Here is a 24,196-nt window from a genome sequence, read left to right as displayed (position 1 = left end):
AGACAGGGTCTCACTGAGTGGCCGGAGGGTCTTGCTAAGTTGCTGAGGCTGGCTTTGAACTTGAGATCCTCCTGCCTCAGCCTCTGGAGCTGCTGGGATTATAGGTGTGTGCCATAGCACCCAGAGGGCTCTTGGTTCTCTTGCAGCAAGTTCTTATGGGAGTTGCAAAGCTGCTTCCCCTCCACCAGGTTTAATTCTTTCCTAAATAGGCTATTTGCCCTGAGACACCATCGCTTTCCTGTCAGCCCAGATTCATGACCTTAATCAAAAACTTCCTTTATCGGTATCTGTTTAAATTGCTCTAACGAGTTACCATTTGTTTGGAATGAAGGAGAAATTGAGTCTTTAAACAAGAATGACTGTATTCTTTAGCAGTTTTTAGGCAGGATGTGTATTAAAATTCATAATTTATTCTTCTGTATCTGTATGCTGCTCACCTTTGCCACTAGTGCTTGGAGCTGCCTTGTCATTTTTAATCGTGGCATGTTTGCCCTTCTCTATTGCCATGTGAACAATTTTGCCAACAGCTGGGAAACCTCTGGTTCCTCTGTAAAGTGAACATTTCTTCTCTGAAATGACTTAATAATGATTTCTATCAGGTAGAGAAGAAATCTTAAATGAAAACCCTAAATAATGTTTTGGACTCTGTTAGGTTTTAGAAGGGGAACTCCTAGGGAGGTAAATGGAAATGTCACCCAGCTTTGGCAAGTTCTTAATGAAACTAATGATTTTAATAGACTGACCTTATTACTCCTTTTAATTTATGTCCTCATTACAAAATTGTCGGCTCAGTGTTTGCTAAATTCTTTCTAGTCTTGGGAAACTAGACCTCCTCTTGAATTCTACGGCAGCCTTGACACTTGTTTCCTTTTCATCTGAAAAGAGTGGTCCCAAGGGCCCAGGGGTAAAAATAAATAGTGACTGTGGCAGTCTGTGGAAATTAGGGCTAATCTACAGACTTACTTTCTCTCTCTCTCTTTAATATCTTTATTTTATTTATTTATTCATTTTATGTGGTGATGAGGACAGAACCCCGTGCCTCACACATGCTAGGCAAGCGCTCTACTACTGAGCTACCACCACAGCCCCAGACTTTCTCTCAAATCATGTCAAGCTAATTGGCTTTGTTGTCGTCATTTGTTTTGGATTGAGGTACTGTGGATTGAACCCAGGGCCTGTGTACATGTTAGGTACTTGCTCACTCACTGAGCTCCATCCCCCCCAGCCCTGAGAACTGGTTTTGTTTGTCACATGAATAAGAGGGAGAAATGAGGTTCCTTTTTCTTTTCTAGCACACTTCTTGATCTCGCAGGTAATTACCTGATGGGAGATACTTTAGCTGCCCTTATCCTCACTCTGAGAACCTGGAAAGGACGGAGTATGATAACTAGCACCTTGGATGGAGGAATGGTGGAGAAAGATCTTGTGCTAGAGTCTGATGCTGGAATTTTCCACCAGAGTCACCCCTGATTTGCTTAGTGAGCTTTCTACCCAAATTTGGTTCTCTGTTATTTTTGCTCAAAGATGTATGAAGATGTTAAAAGGAAATGAGATTGCTCTCAAATTCAAAAGTGACAGAAACCCTGCATGCCCAGGAATGAAATTCATACCATTCCATTGCTCATTGTTGGCTCTTCAAGCAAATCTTAACACCCCGCAACTTCCTAGAGCTAGGCCAGGGCATACTCTCCTTTGAGAAGGATACCAAGTTTTTCAGCCTTTTCATTGTTAGGCCTATGAATGTCCATATAGTTGGTGAAGGGAATAGTAACTGATTTAACATTGTAGCTTCTGATGAGTCAGGACTTGGATCCCTGGGCGGACCAGAAGAAACTTCAGGACTGTACTCGGGGAGCTGTCCACATTCCTGGTATCACTTCTTTATGTACTGAGCAATGCAGGTTAAAATCTCAGAACCAACTGAGAGAATTGAAATCTGAATCTTTGTAAATACAATTCTTTAGCATGTGGACACTCTTTGTAGAATGTATCTCTCTCCTCCACATGGAGATAATAGATGAGCGGGCAACAGATAGTCTTGAGCCACTTTAGAGGCCTTGACCCTCCAGATCTGCTGTTCTCTAAAGATTTCTCTGGAGGGGAACTAATCTTTTCCTATGGCTTGGAATGGTAATTCTTTATAGGTTTATTTTTTCCCCTAATTTTCAAACTAACATATTCTTGTTTCTCACAATTGCCAAAAGTACAAAACAGAAAATAAAAATCACCTCACCTCTCAGTTTCCATGGTTACTCATTGTTAATGTTCTGGGTCTTTCCTTCTGAGTGGCACTCCTGACATGTGCTACATTGGTCCATGTAAGCAAGACAGCTCCTTATTAAGAGAATTGGATCTACCTTAACAGGAAGGGGCAGATTTTATGACTCTTGTATAAGAACATTCTCAACCAAAATTCCAACTTGCTAACTCATTAGAAGTCAGAAGTTTGGTTCTGGGTTTATTCTGATTCTCCTTCCCCACCTTCCCCACATTCACCTGCCTTTTCTTTCTTTTGCAAAATGTTATATTCTAGGTTGGGTTTTTTTTTTTTTGGGGGGGGTACTAAGGATTGAACCCAGATGTGCTTAACCACTGAGCCACATCCCCAGCCCGCAAAATGTTATGTTCTTTTAAAAAAATGCATATTTATCTAGCTATTAGGTGTTTTAGGTTGTCTGAGAGTTGTTACTTTTGCACAGTACTCTATTTTATGTAGCATGGACATTTTATAGAACAAATCTTGAACCAAAGTAGTTGTCTGATGTATTAAACAGTATCAGTATTCTGAACTCTGACATATATTTCAACCTCCTGGGACGTAAATCATAGCTTAAGGCAAGCCCAGTTCTCTGTGAGGATATAGATATTCCATCCTCATTCTTAAATTTTCGAAGCCTGAACATTTGCATTACTTGTACAATGAAATATCATAAGGAGTCACACACTCTGTAGGTCCTCAGGAAGGGTGACACCTGACTGATACATCTTTAAATTCAGTACGCTAGAAACATTTAATTAACTTCTATCAAATGGAAATCCTCAGTCCAGGTGTTGGGGATATAAAGTTGATTTTGACAAAGTTCCTGCTGTCTAGGAGTGCCCCTGTCCAGTGGGGGTGGCATGTGGCAAATGGTAACTGTCTCAAAGGCAACATGTTGAGTGCTTCGATGACGGTGTGAGTACCAGTGCTCCTGGGGCATAGTGGAAGGTGTTCTTCTCCAATGTCACCCCTCGGCAAGTTTGTGTTCTGGCAGGGAAATAAATGGAATCAGTACAGGTAGGCTTTAGAATTATGAAGTAATCTTCAAGTTAGGAAGACTGAATACTTACCATTTCAGTTCTATAAAGAATTGTTTTAACCAATTACCAAAAAAAAAAAAAAAAAAAAAAATTGTTTTACATGGCTGCCCTCAGCACCTTCCCTCAGCACCTCCCCAGGTAGCCAAGCTTTCTCAACGACTTCCCTTCTCCCTCAAAGGAATTGTACTACATTGCTCAGTTTTTTCATATTCATTTTAAATTTAGATAGGTAAAATATTCACATGGTTCATAATTCAAAAATATAAAAAGATAGTGTAAACTCTTGGTGATATGATTGTAAAATCAAGTTTCTTTTCTTTTGCTTTCATTTATTCTAAGTAATCGTTATTTTTTTAATTCTGTCTCTGTGCCCTAACCCCTGTGTGTGTGCATAATCACACTATTTTTAAATTAAAATCTTTTTTATTTTTACAGACTGCAGTTTGATTCATTGTACACAAATGGGGTACAACTTTTCATTTCTATGGTTGTACCCAAGGTAGATTCACAGCATTCATGTAATCATACATATACATAGGGCAATACTATCTGTTTCATTCTACTATCTTTCTGTCCCCTACCCCCTCCCACCCCTTTTTCCTTTACACCATTCAAAGTTCCTTCATTCTTCTCTTCCCCTCACAATCCCCCCTCATTATATATTGTCATGCACTTAACCAGAGAAAACATTTGGCCTTTGGTTTTTTTGGGCTTGGCCCATTTCACTTAGCATGATATTTTCCATCTTCATCCATTTACTAGCAAATGCCATAATTTTATTCTTCTTTTTGGCTAAGTAATATTCCATCGTGTGTATATACCACAGTTTCTTTATTCATTCGTCAGTTGAAGGGCATCTGGGTTAGTTCCACAGTCTAGCTATTGTGAACTGAGCTGCTATGAACATTGATGTGGCTGCATCACTGTAGTATGCTGGTTTTAAGTCCTTTGGGTATATTTATTGGTATATTTATTATATTTATTGGTCTCGTATCTCTTTCCTTTCAGAGCTCAATTATAATGCAATTACAAGAAATATAAATATATAGTTGTGTTTTCCCTCTTTATTACACAAAAGTCAGGATGCCATGCTCATGAATGTGGCTTGGCTCTTGTTATTTTAATAGCAGTGTGTCTTGGTGATCTGTTTTCATTGCATCAGCAGGCTTTCTTGTTTCTTGGCACTCTTAGTGTTGCTCTTACTTTTGTTTACCATGTCCTTAGGTCAAAATAAATACCTAATAGTTCAGGTTATTAAGTATTTATGGAAATCTAAATAACAAGCTTTTATTTTATTTTAATATTTTGGTACTGGGGACTGAACCCATGGGAATGCTACCACTGAACTACATCCCCTTATTTTTTATTTTGGGACAGGGTCTTTTTAGGTTGCTTAAGGCCTCACTAAGTTGCCGAAGGTGGTCTCAAATTTGTGATCTTCCTGCTTCCACCTTTCTAGTTGCTACAGTTCCAGGCATGTGGCACTGTACTTGACTAGTAACAAGTCTTTATATCCTAACAACTAATAAAAACATTTGAAAGAACAATTCACATAAATTGAAATAATTTTTTTTTTTTCATTTTATCTTTAAATAACCACAGTTACTTTTTTTTTTTTTTTTTTTCCGTACTGGGGATTGAACCAGGGGCACTTGATCTCTGGGCACATCCCCAGCCCTTTTTTGTATTTTATTTAGAGACAGGGTCTCATTGAATTTCTTAGGACTTTGCCAAGTGGCTGAGACTGGCTTTAAACTTGCAATCCTTCTGCCTCAGCCTTAGCTGCTGGGTTTATAGGCTTGTGCCAACACACCCAACCTTGACCAAACTTTTGAGATACAATATGTTTCCAAATTTAGGTGGATTTGAGAGACTCCCTGAATAAAATTACATTGGGTTACTAGATGCATAGTTCTGCATAAGGGAGGGAAAGAGATAGTTACAATTATTGTCCACTTTGACTGTGGTATAGGGAGCCCAGCACTTTTGCAGCTGCAGAGGTGCTCTTACTTGATGTTCTTTAACAAAATCATTGATAGTGAAGTTGATGGTTTAGCTCTTCCAAGCTGCTAGCTTCCTCCTAGAGCTGTGTCTCTGCTCCTCTTCACCTAAGTTGGTGATTCCATCAGAGCTTCTGCCCCTTCCCCTGTTTTTCTTTCTTTTCTCTTTTACCTTCCTTCTTTCATCTCCTCCTCCTCTGTTCTTATTCTTGCCTGACTTCTCCCTGTGAGCCTGCTTTTCTCTAGAGCTGCATTGTGTACCCTCCTCTCTGTCTCTTTCTCTTTCTCTTTTGTTGGGGTGGTACTGGGGATTGAACTCAAGGGGCATTCAACCACTAAACCATATCCCTAACCCTATTTTGTATTTTATTTAGAGACAGTCCTTCACTGAGTTGTTTGCTGGGGCTGACTTTGAACTTGAGATCCTCCTACCACAACCTCCTGAGCTGCTGGGATTATAGACGTGTGCCACCGTGCTCAGTATTCACATGTTCTCTCTCTTTTTTCAAATATATTTTTTTTAGTTGTAGATGGATACAGTACCATCATTTTATTTACTTATTTTATGTGGTGCTGAAGATTGAACTCAGTGCCTCACACATGTTAGGCAAGCACTCTACCACTGAGGTACAACCCTAGACTCTGGACCCTCTCTCTCTTTTTTTTTTTTGGGTGCTGGGGATCGAACCCAGGGCCTTGTGCTTACAAAGCAAGCACTCTGCCAACTGAGCTATCTCCCCAGCCCCATGGACCCTCTCTCTTGCCAGTAAGTTTAAAGGACTTTGTAAGCAAGGAGAACTAGCTAGAAGATTAAACAATTAGAAACCTGTTAGTCTGCTGATGGAATTGTTGAAAATGGAACCAGGCATCAGTCTCCAGAAATTGATGTTTAAATAAACAATAGCAATAGAAATAATGTATCTGCAGTCAGTACACTTTGTATTTGACAGTATACTTTCACATGTTATTTCATTTAATCTTTAAACAACCTGTGAGTTAGATATTACCATCCCAGTTTTGTAGTGGGGGAAATTGAAAGGTTGGGGAAGGAAAACTATTTCTTTTTTTTTTTTTTTTTTTTTTGGTACTGGGGATTGAACTCAGAGGCACTTTAGCACTGAGCCCCAGCCCCAGCCCTATTTTGTATTTTATTTAGAGACAGAGTCTCACTGAGTTGCTTAGCACCTCACCATTGCTGAGGCTAGCTTTGAACTCGCAGTCCTCCTGTCTCAGCCTCCTAAGCAGCTAGGATTACAGGCGTGTGCCACTGCGTCCAGCTGAAAACTATTATTTTTGAGCACCCATTGTGTCAAGTACCATTAGCAACTTTAAGTGACTTGCCCGGGATTACGAGCTAGTGAGAGGTAGAAGATAGATTCAACCCTGAGTCTTTAAATGAACTTCCTGTATGCAGTGCATATATGGAACACTTCTTGAATAAATGAAATCTGACCATCTCGAAGCTATTTTGTGCCATAAATTCAGCTCATCGGTTTTCTTTTTCTTTTCCAGCATCTTCTACAAGCCTGAGTGAGTCTGACAGTGAGACAGAGGGGAAGACACGCAGCTCTGACTGTTTTGATGATGCATTCAAAGCAGACTCTCTTGTGGAGGGAACATCTTCTCGTTACTCCATGTATAATAGCGTCTCCCAGAAGCTTATGGTATGTCACTACTTAGGTTGGATTTCTAAAGCTGCCCCCACAGAGCAAGAGAAGGGCAGTTTGTATTATATGAGAAAAAGAAAAGGTAGGGCATGGATTTTTTTCTCTGCTTTCTAGCTGCTGAAATTTAGTAGAACGAGTGTGGCCCCTTTTCTATAGAAGTATCTATCACATTGGACTAATCTATGGAAAGTGACTACATAGACCTGTTTCCTCCTGTTCTGTCCAGAACTGGTTCACCTTTTGGTATCTTTTCTAATGAATTCTTTTTTTTTTTTTTTTGGTGGTGCTGGGGATTGAACCCAGGGCTTTGTGCTTGCGAGGCAAGCACTTTACCAACTGAGCTATAGTCCCAGCCCCCATGAATTCTTATTATAAGCATGTGTGCATATACTTGCCTAAAAATGGGTGTGTATCAGTGAATAAGACGACTTCATGCTGGGAATTTTTGTTCTAGCGAGTAATCTCAGAAGAAATGAGTGAACTCCTTTTCACTCCTAGGTGCCTAAATAAGTGGGAGTAGTATGGTATTCTTTTTCCAAAGAAAGCCCCATACCTGTTCCCAATTTCATACCTACCAATATGTCTCAAGAAGGAAGGTGAATAGGGAGAGTGCTTAACTTTCCTCACCAAAATTTAGTATATGTGCAAAGGTGATGGAAGTCCAAGTTTCTCATCTGTCTAACTTCAGGAATATCATAGCTAACTTCTGCATTTCTTGTTGGATTCATTTAAGAATGAGAAATGCCCCTGCTGAAATCGTAGATCAGGGTATTTGTTTGGGGGCCTTCAGCTTTGCGGGGGAAGATGGGAGGCTTATAACAGTCAGCTCTTTGAGGGGCAGATGTGGGAGGATTTGTGTCTACTGTAGGGATTCCATCCAGCTCTTGAGTAAGTGCTTTCAACAGGAATATAGACGTTCAGGGAGAATTAGAATTTCTCAGGATTGGAATTCTTTTATCAGGTAAGAGCCTATGGGATTTGGGATTTGGGTCTTTTCTCTTTGGGATATGCTCCTGGACCCAGTAATTCTAGAGTATAGGGTAAACTTTTAGATGGTTGTGACATTTGAAAAAGCATTTTTGTCCCAGGACCTTCCATACCTGAATTTTATCTGAAGCTTACCTGAAGTGAGTTTAAACTCTTGATTAAATGGGTTCCTACAAGACCTCATTATTCTTGCAGAGTAAGGCTATTTGACTGATTATGGATAAGGTAGAAGTTACTACTCAAAGCTGTCCCATTTAAAATTATGTTCTCTTTATCAACTCTACTCTGGATCTACTTTTCACTTAATCAGACAAATGAGCTGGAAGGGTAAGTCGTGCAAATGTTCAGTGAGATTCATTATGTACTCTTAGTGCTTTTAATTATAGCTATATGGTCTCTCCTCATTTATTCAACTTCTAGTTGCTGTAGACTTTTACCTTCAGAATAGACGGTCACTGGGTCCACAGTTACTGCAGTTATTTATTTATGCTTCTTTTCTTCATTAGGCTAGAAGATAGACTTTAGGCCTTAATCATCTATATTTCTCAGGGCTTAACACAGTGTCTGGCATATTATAGGGGCTAAATAAATGTTTGTTGGATTGAATTAATTGTGCTCTATCACCTTTCTTTTTCAGGCCAAAATGGGCTTCAAGGAAGGTGAAGGATTGGGTAAATACAGCCAAGGTCGGAAGGACATTGTTGAGGCTTCTAATCAGAAAGGCCGAAGAGGCTTGGGTCTGACCCTGAGGGGTTTTGATCAGGAGCTGAATGTGGACTGGAGAGATGAACCAGAGGTAACTAGTGAGAGAGGAGGAAACCCTTATGGTTTTGGATGTGTGGCTTTGTGAAACCTTATTAACAAACAGAAATCTATGGTGGCAGAAATCGATAGGGTGGTTAGTGGGGTTTAGTTTCTTACATGGGAGGTACTGGGGATGTCCAGAGTGGAAAATAGAAAACTGGGGGAGATCTGATAGGATGTTGATTTGTGTCCTGTTGCTTTCTAGGATTGTCTAAGATCAGTAGGTAAAAGATGCTGGAAGGCAGAGTTTGGCTTCATAAGAAAACTTTTTAGTAAATAGGTACAGCTTGCCACTAGTGTAATAAGAAAGGTTGTGGACACCCTCTGTTGAAGGGATTCAAGTGGCATTCCCTTCCCTTCCCTTCCCACCCACTGTCCATTGTGTGAGTGATTGGATTAGGTGCCCCCTAAGGTCCTTCTGTCTTCCACAAGTTAAACAGGTGTTTGTTGATGCCGTATCGCTTTTCTACTGTGAACTTAATCTGTTGCCTTGAGTACCAGTTTGTTGTAAGACAAAAAGAAACTCTTATTATTGCACAGGTAATGTTGAGATTTTTTTTCATTTATTTATTTCCTATTTTATTCCACAAAGGATTTGAAGTAAGAATAACAAAAGCACCTAAAAACAATGGTGAGATTAGAGAAAATAGAATACAAATGTCTAGTCTTCTACATAGTTGGTGTAGTTGAGCTTCAGATATGGCTCTTAACTAGCTGGAAAACTGCTATATTATTTGTCTCCCAGATTTTTGTCTCCAATTTTTGCCTTCAAGAAAGAATGTCTGTGAACGTGCTCATAATAAAAGTCTAATAAGGCTTCAGAGTGAGATTCTGACAAGCCAGGTTCTGGGGTGCTCTTGCTGTGTTGCCTTGTCATTATAAAGTGTACAGCAGAACAGCAGAGGAGACAGTGCAAAGTAGGGTAAAGACTTGTGGGAGGCGAGAATTCTACCATTGAATCACCACTGCCTCCTTGAATAGGGTAAAGACTGTGATAGGTTACTAGATAGAGGCTTTTCCTGAGAAATACCTACTGCTTTACACATCCTTATTTGTGTATAAATAAGTATACAGTTTTGATCCTTTCAGTGGCACAGAATTTAAATGAACTTTGTCAAACTAGAAATCTGAAATTTGCCTGTGAGATCTGTTTTTAATGGAGGTAGGCTATCGAAATTCCTTTTTGGGGTGAGACTGTCCCAGTTATCATTTGCCATTATTCAGTTTTTCTCTTAGAAAGTATGCCTGATAAGTAAGTCAGAGTTTGGCTCAACTATCAATTGGTAGCCACTTCTTTAAGACAGATGAGTCTGGGGGTCATGAGGAAATATCCCATCCTGGGGTCACTGTAAGGAGAATGGTTAGTGACTACTAAAGTTTAGGAGTATAGATTCAAGGTTTGAGCCATTGGACAAAGTCCACTTTGCAGGTAACCTTAATGTATAGACTTTCATGGAGAGGCCGAGTTTGCATTTGCTTGATAAAGGAACATCCAAAGCATATATGAACTTTTTTCCCCCTAAAGTTGATAATTTAAATTTATGCCTAAAGGTGATAGATTTTGACCAGGAGGAAAAAAACATGTTACATTGCCAGATTCATGGACAAAAGATTTCAGTAAATTTTTTTTCAACTTTTTCTGTTGATGACGGTTTGCTCGCCCTCAAGACCTTGCATTATGATACCATTTTATGGCTTTCAGAGCATGTAATATTACCTTTAATCACATTGCTTCAATTTGCAATGGTGAATCTCTTCTCCACACCTGCTTGGGAGGCAATCTGTGAAGCTGCCATGCAGGTTAGCCACCTGGTTAGGTTTTATAATTCATGTTTCTCTAGCCCAGTGGTACTTAGTCCTGGATGTACGGTAGAATCATCTGGGGACTTTTTAAAACATATGTCCAGTCTCCATCTCAGACCAGCAGAATCATGTACTGTGGAGGTAGGACCTGGGCATCAGAAATTTTATTGAAAATCCCTGCAGGAGATTCTAATGTACAGTTGGAGTGAGAACCACTGTTTTTGCCTGTTAGGGAAAGTAATTGAAAATTAAGAGGAAGCAGCCCTTAGAGATACCATTTTCCACTATATTGGAATCATTGGGGGAGGAATAAATAACCAATTTCTGGGTTAAATAACCAGTTTCTGGGTTATTTTGTGAATAACACTGTGAAAACATCAGAAGGTGAGTTGCATGCCACTAAGTCTTCTTGATGAAATTAACTTTTCATAAATATGTATATATAAAAATATAAAAAATGCTGGGTGTAGTGGCACATGTCTATAATTCCAGCAACTTGGGAGGCTGAGGCAGGAGGATTGCAAGTTTGAGATCAGCCTCAGAAACTTAGTGAGACCTTGTCTCAAAATAAAAAAATGGACTGTGGATATGGTTCAGTGGTTAAATGTCCCTGGATTCAATCCTCAGTACAAAAAATATGTCTATATCTATATATCTCACATGTGACAAACACTTATTAACTTCTCTGTGCCCTCACCACTCTGATTTTAAACCCCTTTGGTCAAGGTCCTGTCTTATTTAACTCTGTATTCTGAAGACTTAGGACATAGTAGGTATTCGTCAAATAACATTGGAACAAAACAGAGAAACAACATGTATCCCATTTGTTTACAATAAAAAAAAGAAAAACAAAAAAATACAACAAACAAACAAACAAACAAACAAAAAACAAAACAAAACAAAAAGAATCCCAGATTCTATGCTGGTGGAATTCTTGCTGATTCAATTTAAGCACAGCAGTGAGCCAAAGGGGAACTGAAATTTCAGCTTTAATAGTGATGAAAATGCATTAAAGAAGAAGGTTTGGACTTAAGGCTGACATGGGGGAAAAAAAAAAAACATTGGAACAAATGAAAGAAACCTTGAAGATTTGGGAAGGTTCTAAAGATGCAAAACAGAATCAGAAGTTGAACTTCAGAAGTTGAACTTCAGAATTTTGGCTTTTACTTCTCGTGTCTGACCACTGCATTTGACTTCAGCAACTTGGATCCTTATCAGTCTGAGTTCCTCTGGATTGTTTTGGGGAAGCCCTAGAGAGTTGGGGTGGAGCCCCAAGGTCTGTCTTACCTGACTTATTTGTCTCTCTTTTGTTCATAGCCTAGTGCCTGTGAGCAGGTGTCATGGTTTCCAGAATGCACCACTGAAATTCCTGACACTCAAGAAATGAGTGATTGGATGGTTGTGGGAAAGGTAAGATGTCAGGAAAATGTACCTGAATTTCTTGGCCTCTCCTAACTTTTCTCCTTCTTGAGTCCTGTTATATGTATACCCATAGTTTAAGAAAAATGTGACCATTATGGCAGGAATGAAACTGTTAAGGTGTATAAAGGGCTTTATAAACCTGTGCCTAGGAGATGTGGCAGACAGGTTTTTTTTTTTTTTTCCTCCTCATTGAACTTAACAGGCAGACAAAATGTGTAACCTCTATCCCTTCCTTATGGATGCCTTTTGGAGTGGTTTATTGTGTATTTGTATATTCAGGTCACTGCTGGGGACTGTTCCAGGTAAATGAATAGATACTGTCCCTGTCCTCAGATAGTAATCAGGGAATTGATACAGAAGGAATTTGTTTAATCCTGTTGTAGAAAATCTTAAGAATAAAGGTGGCTACCAAATCAGTGTGATCTAGAGAGCAGTTCTCTAAGTGTAGACAGGCTCCTGGGGATCTCTAAGACCCTTTCAGGGGGTCCATGAGGTCAAAATTATCTTCATAATCATATTGAAAAGTTATTTGCCCTTTTACTTTCATAGATCCACAGGTGACCAGTGGAGATTTATAGAAACTATGACATGTGATATTACAATCTATTGGAAAATAAATGATTGAAAGGCAAAATCAGGGAAGAGAACTTAACTTTCTTCTATTAAGCCAGATGTTGAAGAGATTTACAAAACTGAAAAATAGAACTATCCTCCTTGCTAAATTATTTTTGAAATCTGTTTATTTTTCATAAAAATAATTTATGTTAATGTACTGTTCTTTTACATTGAATTAAGCATCAAAAATTTTTGTTTTAATTTCTGTTAATAAACATTAATATCTATCTAACTCACATAAACAAAACTCTTTGGAGTCTTTAATGATTTTTTTAAAAATGATTTTGTGTTGCTGGGATCAAACCAAGGACCTCGCATGTGCTAGTAAGCACTCTACCCCTGAACTCTACCTGTAGCTCTGAGCCTTTATTTTCTCTAATGCTACTGGGCGAGGGGCCTGGGATCAAGCAGTTGTACTCACCTGAGGGTGAGAGGCTGCCTGGTTGAAGGACGGGCTTATATCACTTGGGGCCCTCCCCATCCTTCTACCTCTGCACTCGAGGAGCAGGCAGCTTGCCTGTCTCCTTCCTGTTTGCTTTCCCAGCCTCAGCATTCGTGAATCTTGTATCCATATGGTGCTCCACTCAGTGCTCCCAGGGGACTGCTTCATCTCACAGCCATCTGGAGTATAGCCAGAGGGATTTAGGATTGTGTCTTTCCCACCCTCTGGGATTGATGTTTCTTGGCTGGAACTCAAACCCCTTCTTGCTCTGCTTACTTGGAACCCTAATTTCTCCATTCACCCATCCCTTCCCCACACTTGGTCATTATTTATTGTTTCTTCTCCCTATAGAGAAAAATGATTATTGAAGATGAAACCGAGTTTTGTGGGGAAGAGCTGCTTCACAGTGTGTTGCAGTGTAAGGTAAGACCTTATGTCTAGAGCCAAACGTGAAAGCCTTCTGTGAGGTTATTGGCTGGACTTTTCCAGTTTTCTTTTTAGTTGGTTGTTGGGGGACTGAAGTTAAAGTTTTTCCTGGAGATCAGATGTGTAGCTTGGTACATATCTCCAAAGTGTCTTTTTTTCCTAGTGACTATCTTGCCTTGGAATATTGTGCTGTCCCTGTGGTTAGGAGCTGGGAAAGAAGTCACTTGACTTTAGCTGATCAGTTTATTGTAATCCCAAGGAGGCCTGGTATAGCAAAAGGTTTCAGATCATTTTTTAGCGTCAGATAAGCCTGTATTCAAATCCTAATTGTATAACTTTTTTGCTCTGTAATATTGGGCCATTTGCCTCAGTGTCTTTCTGATGTCCTCATCCATATACTGGGTAGAAAATACTTCTCTGGGTGTTTATGAGAGCTAAATGAAACAGTGGGTGTGAGGCACCCAGGTAAATGCTTTTTGGGATTGGGAACCAGGAAGCATGTCCCTCAGGCAGAATGAGGCAGGGAAACTGAGGAGGAAATGGGTTGGAGAAGGACAAAGGCCACACAGCTTATGCCTAGAGGTGGAACTATATTCGTAAGGTGACTGGGCTGCAAATGAAGTAAGGATGTCTGTTTCCAGAAAGGAGATCACAGAGGGGAGCTAGCAGCGCAAAGGGATCTCTGCTGTGGGGCAGGTGCCCTCACAAAACGCTGCTCTTGATTTGTTTCCCTCCTAAATGAGCACCCGTCAGGTGAGCCTGAATATCAGAACTTCGGTTCCCTGAAAGGTTGCTGCTGGTGTGGGGAAGCAATTTGCTGTGCAGATCAGCAGTGCCAAGAGGTGGCTTTGTGTGTAGCCACACATACTGCTTTTTAACCACTCAGCACGTGTCAGGTGCCGGCTTCATTTTGTTTTTTTGCCATTTACAGGTGAGGTAGTTGAGGGTAAGAGAAATTGAGCAACTTGTTTAGGGCCACACAGTTGGTCATTTCAGAGCTAAGATACAGCAGCAGCCTAGCTCCTGGGAGGGCTGTGAGTTAGGCACCACCACTGTTCTATCCTGGAGGGGCCAAGATGACACTTACTGGAGGTTTTGATTGTCTTTGGGCAGAGTGTGTTTGATGTCCTGGATGGGGAAGAGATGCGGCGAGCTCGGACCCGGGCCAATCCCTACGAGATGATCCGAGGAGTTTTCTTCCTTAACAGGTTTGCTGACCTTTCCCCCCCTCCCGTGACAGGTCCTGTTCCACCTTTCATTTGAGCCTCAGTTCTCCATACATCTGGAACTGAGTTGCACTTTTCTATCTTGCTTTTGTTACAGGGCAGCGATGAAGATGGCTAACATGGATTTCGTGTTTGATCGCATGTTTACAAATCCCCGGGACTCTTATGGGGTGAGAATTCATAGTATTGATTGGACTTAAGCTTCAGTGACTCAAAAATTACCATTCGTTCAATGTTAGGAGAGTATTCCTGCTGTGTCATACAGACGTGTTTTGCTTTGAACTCCCCAGATAGAGTCCCTTAGTGCTTCTGTGGTCCCAGGAGTGCCCCAATAAACCAGAAGGCTCTTAAAATCTGTTCCCGCACCAAGATCTGTAATTTCAGCAGGGCCACTTTCTGCCTCTCTGAACAAGCTTTGTGTGGGATCATAATTATGAGGCTTTGGCCCTTCTTAAGAAGTGGTTGAACAAAATGATTTTCTCCTCTGCTACATCTCATTTCTCTGAATGTTGCCACTCTATAATGATAGAGAAAACAAAAAAGGAAATCTTAGTCTAGAATTCCCTTCAGGGTTTCAAAACATTTTTTCCTGGTCCTAGAAAGTTAGTTTTCTTTGACAGTGACAGGGCTAGGAGCCAGCTGCCCCCAAACCTGTTTCTGCTTCACTTAGCCTCATTCTACTAGATCCCCTTATTACCCAGGGGCTAAATAAACTTATTTCAAGTTCCTTAATGTCTCAGCTCCACCTGCCTAACAACTTCCTTCATGCTGTCAGAGCTGGCATGTAGACCCCTCTAGCCTTTACTCATTTTTCTGTCCCAGGGCTTCCCCCGCCATTTTCCAGGACTGGCAGGCAGCACAAATGGGCTCTTGGAATTAGCATCTTGAGAAAATTAGGTTGATATAATGTTGATTTAGTTTTCTGAGCTACCAATGATTTCCTTTAAACCCCTGCCTGGCAGAGGAGCTCTGTTAAGCTGATGGGAAGTCACAGCATCATTTTGGGCTTTTGAATGGAAACGCCTCCAGCAGCTGGTATCTGGTTATTGTCTTTTGCTGTCATGAAAATGAAGTAGGCACCAGGATTGTACCATTCAGGTTCAGGGTGGAGATGGTGGTTATATGGGAAGAGACAGCCGTGTTTGTAACGCTTCAGGCAGCTTCTTGACCTGAATTGATTGTTAGCGGCCATGGAGAATTGCCCTTTCAGAGATGTTCTCTACACTCCAATATAAAAAGTGATTTTTCCTGAGCCCCTAGTGTTTTCTTCTCTCTTTTCATCTCTGTTTTTCCCTAAGGACCAGAGTGACAGCCAAGCCCAACAGGCTTGGTTGTTTTTCAAGCAGCCAGAGATACCAGAGCAGTCCCCAGCAGAGGTGGGAGTGGCATGAAGCCCAGCACACACCCAGGCTTGCTAGGGGCTTGCTTTGTGGCTCTTGGATCAGGCAGTTACAGACTAAGAATCAGAGAACTTGATACTTAGGGAGTATGGAGAGGGTGGGAGGTAGGGGAAGGACTGGGGTTTTTAAATAAGTCTCTGGTGCTACAGATTATGGTAAAAGGAGAAAGGGGACTAGAGGAGAAATAGAATTATAAATAAGAATTGGAAGAAACAAGGGAAAGAGGGAAATTTAGACCCTTGGAGTACATGGAAGCATGTTATAAACTATTATGTGAGGGATTCTTGTGATGAAGATGTTGAGGGTAGAAAACAATTGTCTCTGAAATGTGACAGAAAACAAAAATGTTTCAGTCATGTCTTAGAGGAAATTAGAACACTGCACTTGGCATAGGAAAGAGAAAAGGACAAGACTTGACTCCAAAGAAGTTGATCTAGTTGAGTATAGTGTCATCTTTTGTTGACTACAATTTGAGAAAGTCTTTGCCAATGATTTATTTAACCTACAGCAGCCTTAGAAATGCCTACATTAATCTTGATTTGCAGTTGAGGAAGCTTGAGTTTAGTGGTTTAATTTGTATGCTTGCTCTGACTGCATAGCCAATAAGTAGAGCTGAGACCCCTAGCTGTCCTTTCTATGCACAGATTCCCTGCTGTGGTTGCAAGGGCCACTTGTTTTGAAATCATAGAGTGAGATCATGTTTAGGACACCTTGTAAGAGTTGAGATGCTCTTATTGAGTCATTGCCCTTCCTGCCCCCTGTCTTTGGCCCAGTGGTTCACCCAGAGAGGCTGGAGCCTGGGCTGAGGCACAGCTGATGGTGAAGAGCATTGTTTTCCACCTTTGCAGTATGGGCAGGGCTTAAACTTGTGACCTCTGCCTCATCACCACTGTGCCGTCTGGAAGGTGCTACGGGATGTTCTCTGTAAATGCCATTAAGTCTTTTTTTGTGTGTGCAAATGAATATAATCCAAAAATATGAATAATTAATGGCTCAGGAACAAAGAACACTGGGAGGAGTAGGGAGGAATAAGGGAAAGAACTGATATGTCCCAGCATGCCCAGGGTGGGCTTGTCACTTGTGACGAAGTTTATTTTTAGCCAAAGTCATTTCTCCAGAGACTTTTCCACTGTTTGGATAAAGCTAGATAGCTATCATCAGAGGCAAGGCCCTTGTCATCTAGAAGCGACTGAACATTAGTATATCTCTTTCTTACGGCTTTTCCCTAAGGCTGTCTGATCTTTATCTGGCAGTCGCAGAACTCTGGACAAGTGCTTGGCCATGCCCAGTCTGTGGGAGGAAGGCTGAGGTCCTCAGACCCCTCCCTAAACCAACCATAGCCCTCTTGGTCACCCATTCCTGGAGCTCACCCTCTTGTCACCAGTGCAGATAGTCCATCCTCTCTTGTGGAGAGCGGGTGGAATTCATTATCTAGGGCTCAAAGGTCAATAAGAGCTTCCATGGCATTTGTGTAAAAGAGAAATATGAACACACAGTGTAGGAGAGTAATGGATTCAGCATCAGTTTGAAGTTAAGAGAGAAGGGTACTTGAAGGGCCAAAAATGTAGTCAAGTAAAAATTTAAATGATGATTGTGGTTTAGTCAGTCGTGAGGTAGAGGGTGCTTGGGCTGCTGGAAGCTGCTCTTGCTGAGCCAGCTGTCTACCTTGCCAGCTCCCTGTAGTGCAGTGCTCTGGGCAAAGGCAGGAGAAAGAAGTGGAGAAAGACAGAAGACAAGTGTGGTGTGGTGTCTTGTATTAGATCCAGGAACAGATAGAGGATTCTAGTGAAATCCAAATAAAGTTTGGAGTTTACTTTTCTTTTTCTTTGCTGCGCTGGGACCTAGGGCCTTGCACATGAGAGGCAGTTGCTTTACCACTGAGCTACATCCCCAGCCCTCGAGTTTATTTATTTATTTTTTTTACGGTGCTGGGGATTGAACCCAGGGCCTTGTGCTTGCAAGGCAAGCACTCTACCAACTGATCGAGTTTATTTTTAACAGTAATGTACCAATGGGGGTTTCTTTGTTTCAACATATGTATCATGGGTATATGAGGTGTTAACAAAACTGGCAACCGGGTGAAATACAAGAACTCTGCACTAACTTGGCAGAATATTTCTATTCAGTAGGACTCATGAAAGGCAGGATATGGTGAGGAAAAGACCCTGAGAAATAAAAATGCCTCTCAGATATGCACAGAGATGTTTTTATTAAGTTGAGCTAGAATGGTAAAAGGCATTGGGATATTTTGAGAGTGGACTGGGTCACTCCAGATGGTGATAATCACAGAGGATACACATCCTGGATGTATGGCCCTGGAGGAAACTCTGGCTAAAGGCTTATTTTATTCCCCTGGGTCTTTTTTCTGTTCCTCAGTGAGCCATCTTTTTTCCTTTCTCCCTGTTCACTTCCCTTTGCAGAGGCCACTGGTGAAGGATCGGGAAGCTGAGCTTCTGTACTTTGCTGATGTCTGCGCAGGCCCAGGCGGCTTCTCAGAGTATGTGCTGTGGAGGAAGAAGTGGCATGCAAAGGGCTTTGGGATGACTCTGAAGGGCCCTAACGACTTCAAGCTGGAGGACTTCTACTCGGCCTCCAGTGAGCTCTTCGAGCCCTACTATGGTAGGGACACTGAGCAGGGAGGGTGCTAGGAGGTATGAGGGGCAGCCTACTTGTGGTGCTATAGACCAGAGCAGTTGTTATCTGCACACAATGTGTTCTTTCCTAGATCGCTTAGCCTGGGGTTCACAGTCCTTGTAGTGAGGGTCTTGGTGCCCTCCGAATTGTCTCCAGTTGGTAAAACACAGGTTAAACACTCTGCTAGGTGAACTCTCACCAAAGCCATATTAATTCCTCCTTGCAGGAGCACTGTTTTCTTGTGGTGACAGGAAATAATGAAACTGCTTAAGAGTGAAAACTGACAAAGTTATTAGCAAACACAAACTGCACACCTATCTCTGGGCCTGGGTTCAAGGTGTGGAATGCTCAGCTCAGCAGACCACAGCAGTCCTTTATGAAAAGTTGATATTGGTTTCAAGCATGAATGCTTTAACTACATCTTGGGGGTCTTGAAGAGAAAGGACCTCTGTTTGATATGATGACTCTTGACTGGACAGCTTCTTTTGATCTCTGGTTTATTATAGCAGGGATTGACTCTTCCCTTTGTCCCTCATTGTCAGACAACCTTGCAGGATAGGCCTTGGATCTCAAGACTTAACCTGGTACCTGTGTTCACTGTCCAGAGAGCTCATATCCCAGCTTGTAGAATGTTCCAGGGCAGATGAACTCATTGTGACTCTTGTGTCCTGCCAGGAGAGGGTGGGATTGATGGAGATGGAGATATCACCCGCCCAGAGAACATCAGTGCTTTTCGGAATTTTGTCCTGGATAACACAGATCGCAAGGGTGTTCACTTTCTGATGGCTGATGGGGTAGGTGACCTTCTTTCCATGGAGTGATCTGTTAGAGATTTGTTAATTTAGATATTCGACAATTGTTTTTGTTTGTTTTGGTCCTTAAGCTGCTACCAGAGATGGTAGGGTGGTAGCTCATTATTCAGATAATAGGGATGTGCATTTTTATTTCTTTTGTACATACTGTCCATAATTTTGTAAGGGCTAATGTTGACACCTTTGCTTGGAGCAAGGTGGACTTCCTATCTCACTTTGTTAAAGAGACTTGGTTGGCTGTGAGACCTGGTAAGTCATGTACCAGGAAAAAAAAATCAACGGAATGGGAAGCATGCTGCCATCACTTGTCACCTTGGTGTTTCTTCTGGTAGAGGCAGTCTATATGTGGCCACTCCCGAGCCTCTCATAAGCTGATAGATAACCATGTAACTAAAGGCAGCCACTCAGAAGAATCCACAGAGGCTCTGTTAGTGACTGAGCTAAAGTGAGTATTCAGGGGCTTTGTCTGTGGATATCTGCTTGAGGGGCAGAGGGGTCTCACCCAGTGACCCAATTCCACAGGTAGTTCTTTCTAGAGTGAGCCATCGCTTACTCTGTTGGAACGATAGACAATGTGGCAGTTGCTTCAGGGTCACATGGCTAGAGTTGAGAAGAGGCTGTGCAGCGATTTGGTTTGCCTCCGAGTAGTAGCTGTGCCGGAGGTGAGGTGGGAGGTGAAGGAAGGGATGCAGGGTGTCGGTAAGGGATCTGAAGATGCATGGCTCTCCAAAGCATTGTGCACAGCAGGGAACAGTGGGTAGATGGGACCTGGGCTGTGGCGGGTGTGGCAGATGTGGGGTCTGATAATGCTTGTGAGGCAACCATTGTGCTGTGGTAACTGGATTTTTTTTAATTGTCCCTATAAACAGGCATGCCTTTTTTTTTTTTTTTTTTGGTGGTGGTGGTGGTGCTAGGGATCAAAACCAGGGCCTTGCACTTGCTAGGCAAGCACTGTACCACTGAGCTACAACCCCCAGTCCATAGAAATGCATTTCAAGAAGCATCCATAAGTCTAGATAAACATTTTTGATTCTGATTCATTTAGCTGTTACTGTTGTCAGTCTGAGCCAGGGACACCTCATCTAGCTGGGACCAGCTTAATGGAGGCCAACATCTTTGTTATTTTTTTCTAATTGTAAAATACAACTAAACTAAAATTTGCCATCTTAACCATTTTTAAGTGTACAGTTCAATAGTATTAAGTATGTTCATACTGTTGTGCAACAGATATCCGGAACATTTTCATTTTGCAAAACTGAAACTCTGTACCCATTAAACAATTCCCCTTTTCCCTCTCTCCCCATCCTCTGGCCATCTTTACTTCTGTGTGGCTGTGTGGGCTTGGGTCTTGACTCTGCTCCTGGAATCTCGCAAGAAAGGGAACTGCTCTAGGAATAGCAACACATAACCTTTGAGAAAGCTCCCTAGCCAGAGAGTGCTAGTTGGAGGGAAGAAGCTCCATGGTCTTAGGCGGGTATTATCAGTAAGTCCTTGGTTAGTACACAGAGAGAAAGATCACTGTGACTGTAAGAATTGTGCTAACCTTTATCCTTTTACTAGACCAGGGCCTGTTCAGTGTTCAACATAGTAGCTTAGTGAGCCCAAGCAGAGTATCTCTGGGTCTTATTAGGACTCACCAGCGCATTCTGTTTCCCATTTTGTGGTTAACCAATGACTAGCTAGTGTTTTGCCTCCATTCTGCCTTACTCTTCCCTGGATTCCCATGTGGGTTTAGAAATTTTCCATTTCCTTGGGAAAGCAGACTTGGTCCTGTCCTTTGGGAATGATAGGGCAGGAAAGTGATACTGGTTCAGTTGTCAGGCCTGGGTCCCACTACTCTGTGACCTTGCCAAAAGAACTTAAATGCTGAGCTGCATCTTTATCAGTCAGATGGTGGAGATCACTGAAAACAGTCTCCATGAAGATGAGGTAGGGTGTTGTTCTCAGTCCCTGTCGTCTCTTCCCACCCTGATCCCTGTGCTCTTGTTTCAGGGCTTCTCAGTGGAGGGGCAAGAGAACCTGCAGGAGATCCTCAGCAAGCAACTGCTGCTATGTCAGTTCCTCATGGCGCTGTCTGTTGTTCGGACAGGTGACACTTCTTCAGCTGTCTCCTCACTCCAGCATCCACTAAAGCATGTACAGGGTTTGATTGGGAAGTTTACAAAAAGAAAAACAAAAAAAAAACAATGACTTTATATCAGGTGACTTTTATATCAGGTGACTTTATATCAGGTAGTTAAATAAGGAATTTAGGGAAGAAAAGGCAATAGAATTCCCAAAGTTCCCTCTAATGCTGATTTTTCATAAATTGTCTCTGCCTTTTTATGGTCCCAGGTACTTAGTCATCTGAGTCATTTCTTAGTCATCTTGATTGCCTGCAACTACTCACCTATCTCCTTAGATAGACACACCCACAGCCATTGGTGTGTCCTTTGTGTTTCAGGAGGCCACTTCATTTGCAAAACCTTTGACCTCTTCACACCATTCAGTGTGGGGCTCATTTACCTGCTCTACTGCTGCTTTGAACGAGTGTGTCTCTTCAAACCCGTTACCAGCCGTCCTGCCAACTCAGAGCGGTGAGGCCTTCCTGTATGTTAGCCAGACTTACTGGCTAGAAGTCAGAGCAGCAAATGCTAGTATACCTCTCTGGCAGGACCTCTTTAAGTTTTGTTAAAACCTTGACTTTAGAGACATGACTAGCACCACAGGGAGCCAGGGTTCTTGGAGCTGAGAGGTCCTGAACTGTGCCAGTTTAGCCTCTACCTCCTTCTCCACAAGTCTTATTCTCCATGCTAATGTGGGAACTTCTTGGCTTGGTCCATGAGAGGGTGACCAATAACAGGGACACTTGAAGAGGGATGTGAGCTGAGAAGAGGCAAGAGGGCTGCCATCCAGAGGCACCGCTTGAATCCCAGGTGGGACCCAGTGTCCACACATGAGGGAAAGCAAACACAGCCAGTCACAATAGGTGACTTGTTAAAAAATACAGATTTCTAGGCCCTGTCCTTGGAGAGTCCTATTCATTAGGTCTGTAATTTAACAGACTCCCGAGATGATGGCGATGCATCCTATCTGCTGCAAGGCAGTTGGGATCCATCACCAGAGATGGAAATATAGCCTTACACGAAAGGGAAGGATGTGAGGTGAACATTTCTGCACAGAGTCTGTGTTGTTCTTTGATATAGACTTAAGGTTGAACAGGGAAACTGTTTAGCTTTGTGATTCTGCAAGGGTTTATGGGGTAAGGAATATGTGGGAGGAAACTTGCTCTGTGGAGTGACAGAGTGTCTTCTGCCAGGTATGTTGTGTGCAAAGGCCTGAAAGTGGGCATAGATGACGTGCGGGATTACCTCTTCTCGGTGAATATCAAACTCAACCAGCTGCGGAACACTGATTCTGATGTCAATCTTGTGGTCCCTTTGATGGTGATCAAGGGAGACCATGAATTTACGGACTACATGATACGGTCTAATGAGAGGTAAGCCAACTGAGTGTTTTTGCTGGCATCACTGGAGTCTTAAGGATCACCAGAGAATGAGGGACTGATGACTGGTTATTGGTATCTCCTTGTCATCTGGGTTTGCTCTGCTGGCTCCAGGTCACCTTAGGACTTTGATTACTTTGGGAATCCTTGTCCTTTTCCCATGTCTTGTTCCAGAGGTGATGGGTGGTACCTGACTGGTACATACCTGCCTGCCGGAGACTGAGTCTGATAGTGAAACCCAGCAGGAAGCAGTCTGTCTCTTCAGAGGCAAGAGTAATGTCCCTTTAATTCCCTTTTATTTGTAAAGGACCATCATGGTTGTTGCATTGAGAAGTTCCCTGGCAGGAACTGGGTGGAAAGCAAGTATACAGCGTGCTTTGGAAGTGTCAAAACTTGGTCCAGTTTATGAGTTCCATACATGTATGGTCTGAATGTGTTTTTTTAAGCCTTCTTTAATTATCTCTAATTCTTCCCCCTTCCTGTCAGTGATAATAATTTAAAATCGTGATAGTTGGCTCAGTTCTCAGAGTGGACAGTCCTTAGGAAAAATATATTTTGAGGTAGGTTGGAGGGTTATATAATAGTGATTCAGTAGCAAGTGCTCTCCTGGGTGACAAGCAGGTGTTGGAAAGGTCTTATCTAAGTGTCTGTTTCCACGTCTCCTGGAGAAGATAGGTATAGATGACCCTGGAGAGTCACAGAGGGAAGGAAGTCATTATCCTGCTCTTCATTATTTCTTCTGCATCACCCTGTATTTTAACTCTCCACAGTACCACATAAGCCCTTTAATTTTCATAGTAATGCTAGGCACCATAGTAGAGCAGACACTAAACTTCAGCATGTTATAGTTGGGGAAACAGACCCAGGAAACATCAGTAAAGTAGCATTGTGTAACACTCTCAGGCTCTGTAACTTTTTTTTTTTCTGCTAAACTGTATTGCTATCTGCTTCCAATAGTGTTTAAGCAACGCTGTAACCAATCATTTTTCTTTCTTTCTTTTTTTTTTTTTTTTTAAATAATTTGAGATACGATTTTATAATTGAAATGCAGATTTTAAGTATACACTTCAATAAGTTTTGAAAAATGCATACATGTAGTCTACACCCCTATTAAGATAATATTTCTATTGCCTCAGGAGATTTCTTTGTTCCCCCTCCTGAATTGAATCCAAAC

At 41.8% G+C, this 24,196-nt stretch overlaps 1 protein-coding gene across 2 annotated transcripts in view; it reads left to right on the top strand.

Moving 5' to 3' along the window:
- The window catches only part of Cmtr1 (cap methyltransferase 1), a 47,807-nt gene that overhangs the window by 5,837 nt on the left and 17,774 nt on the right, over window positions 1-24,196 (top strand). The window contains exons 3-13 of one of the 2 annotated variants that reach the window (XM_047558488.1): window positions 6,813-6,964; window positions 8,592-8,750; window positions 11,879-11,971; window positions 13,392-13,463; window positions 14,580-14,674; window positions 14,790-14,862; window positions 18,513-18,687; window positions 19,402-19,520; window positions 21,531-21,627; window positions 21,982-22,114; window positions 22,837-23,016. In XM_047558488.1, the coding sequence (XP_047414444.1) occupies window positions 6,813-6,964; window positions 8,592-8,750; window positions 11,879-11,971; window positions 13,392-13,463; window positions 14,580-14,674; window positions 14,790-14,862; window positions 18,513-18,687; window positions 19,402-19,520; window positions 21,531-21,627; window positions 21,982-22,114; window positions 22,837-23,016 (1,348 nt within the window). Of the gene's footprint in view, window positions 1-6,812; window positions 6,965-8,591; window positions 8,751-11,878; window positions 11,972-13,391; window positions 13,464-14,579; window positions 14,675-14,789; window positions 14,863-18,512; window positions 18,712-19,401; window positions 19,521-21,530; window positions 21,628-21,981; window positions 22,115-22,836; window positions 23,017-24,196 lie in introns of both variants that reach the window. The other variant, XM_047558487.1, reaches the window with a different exon arrangement.

Source organism: Sciurus carolinensis, chromosome 7 (genome assembly GCF_902686445.1).
Source record: "Sciurus carolinensis chromosome 7, mSciCar1.2, whole genome shotgun sequence".
In the NCBI taxonomy this organism is placed as follows: domain Eukaryota; kingdom Metazoa; phylum Chordata; class Mammalia; order Rodentia; family Sciuridae; genus Sciurus; species Sciurus carolinensis.
This window is presented reverse-complemented; position numbering and strand designations above follow the sequence as displayed.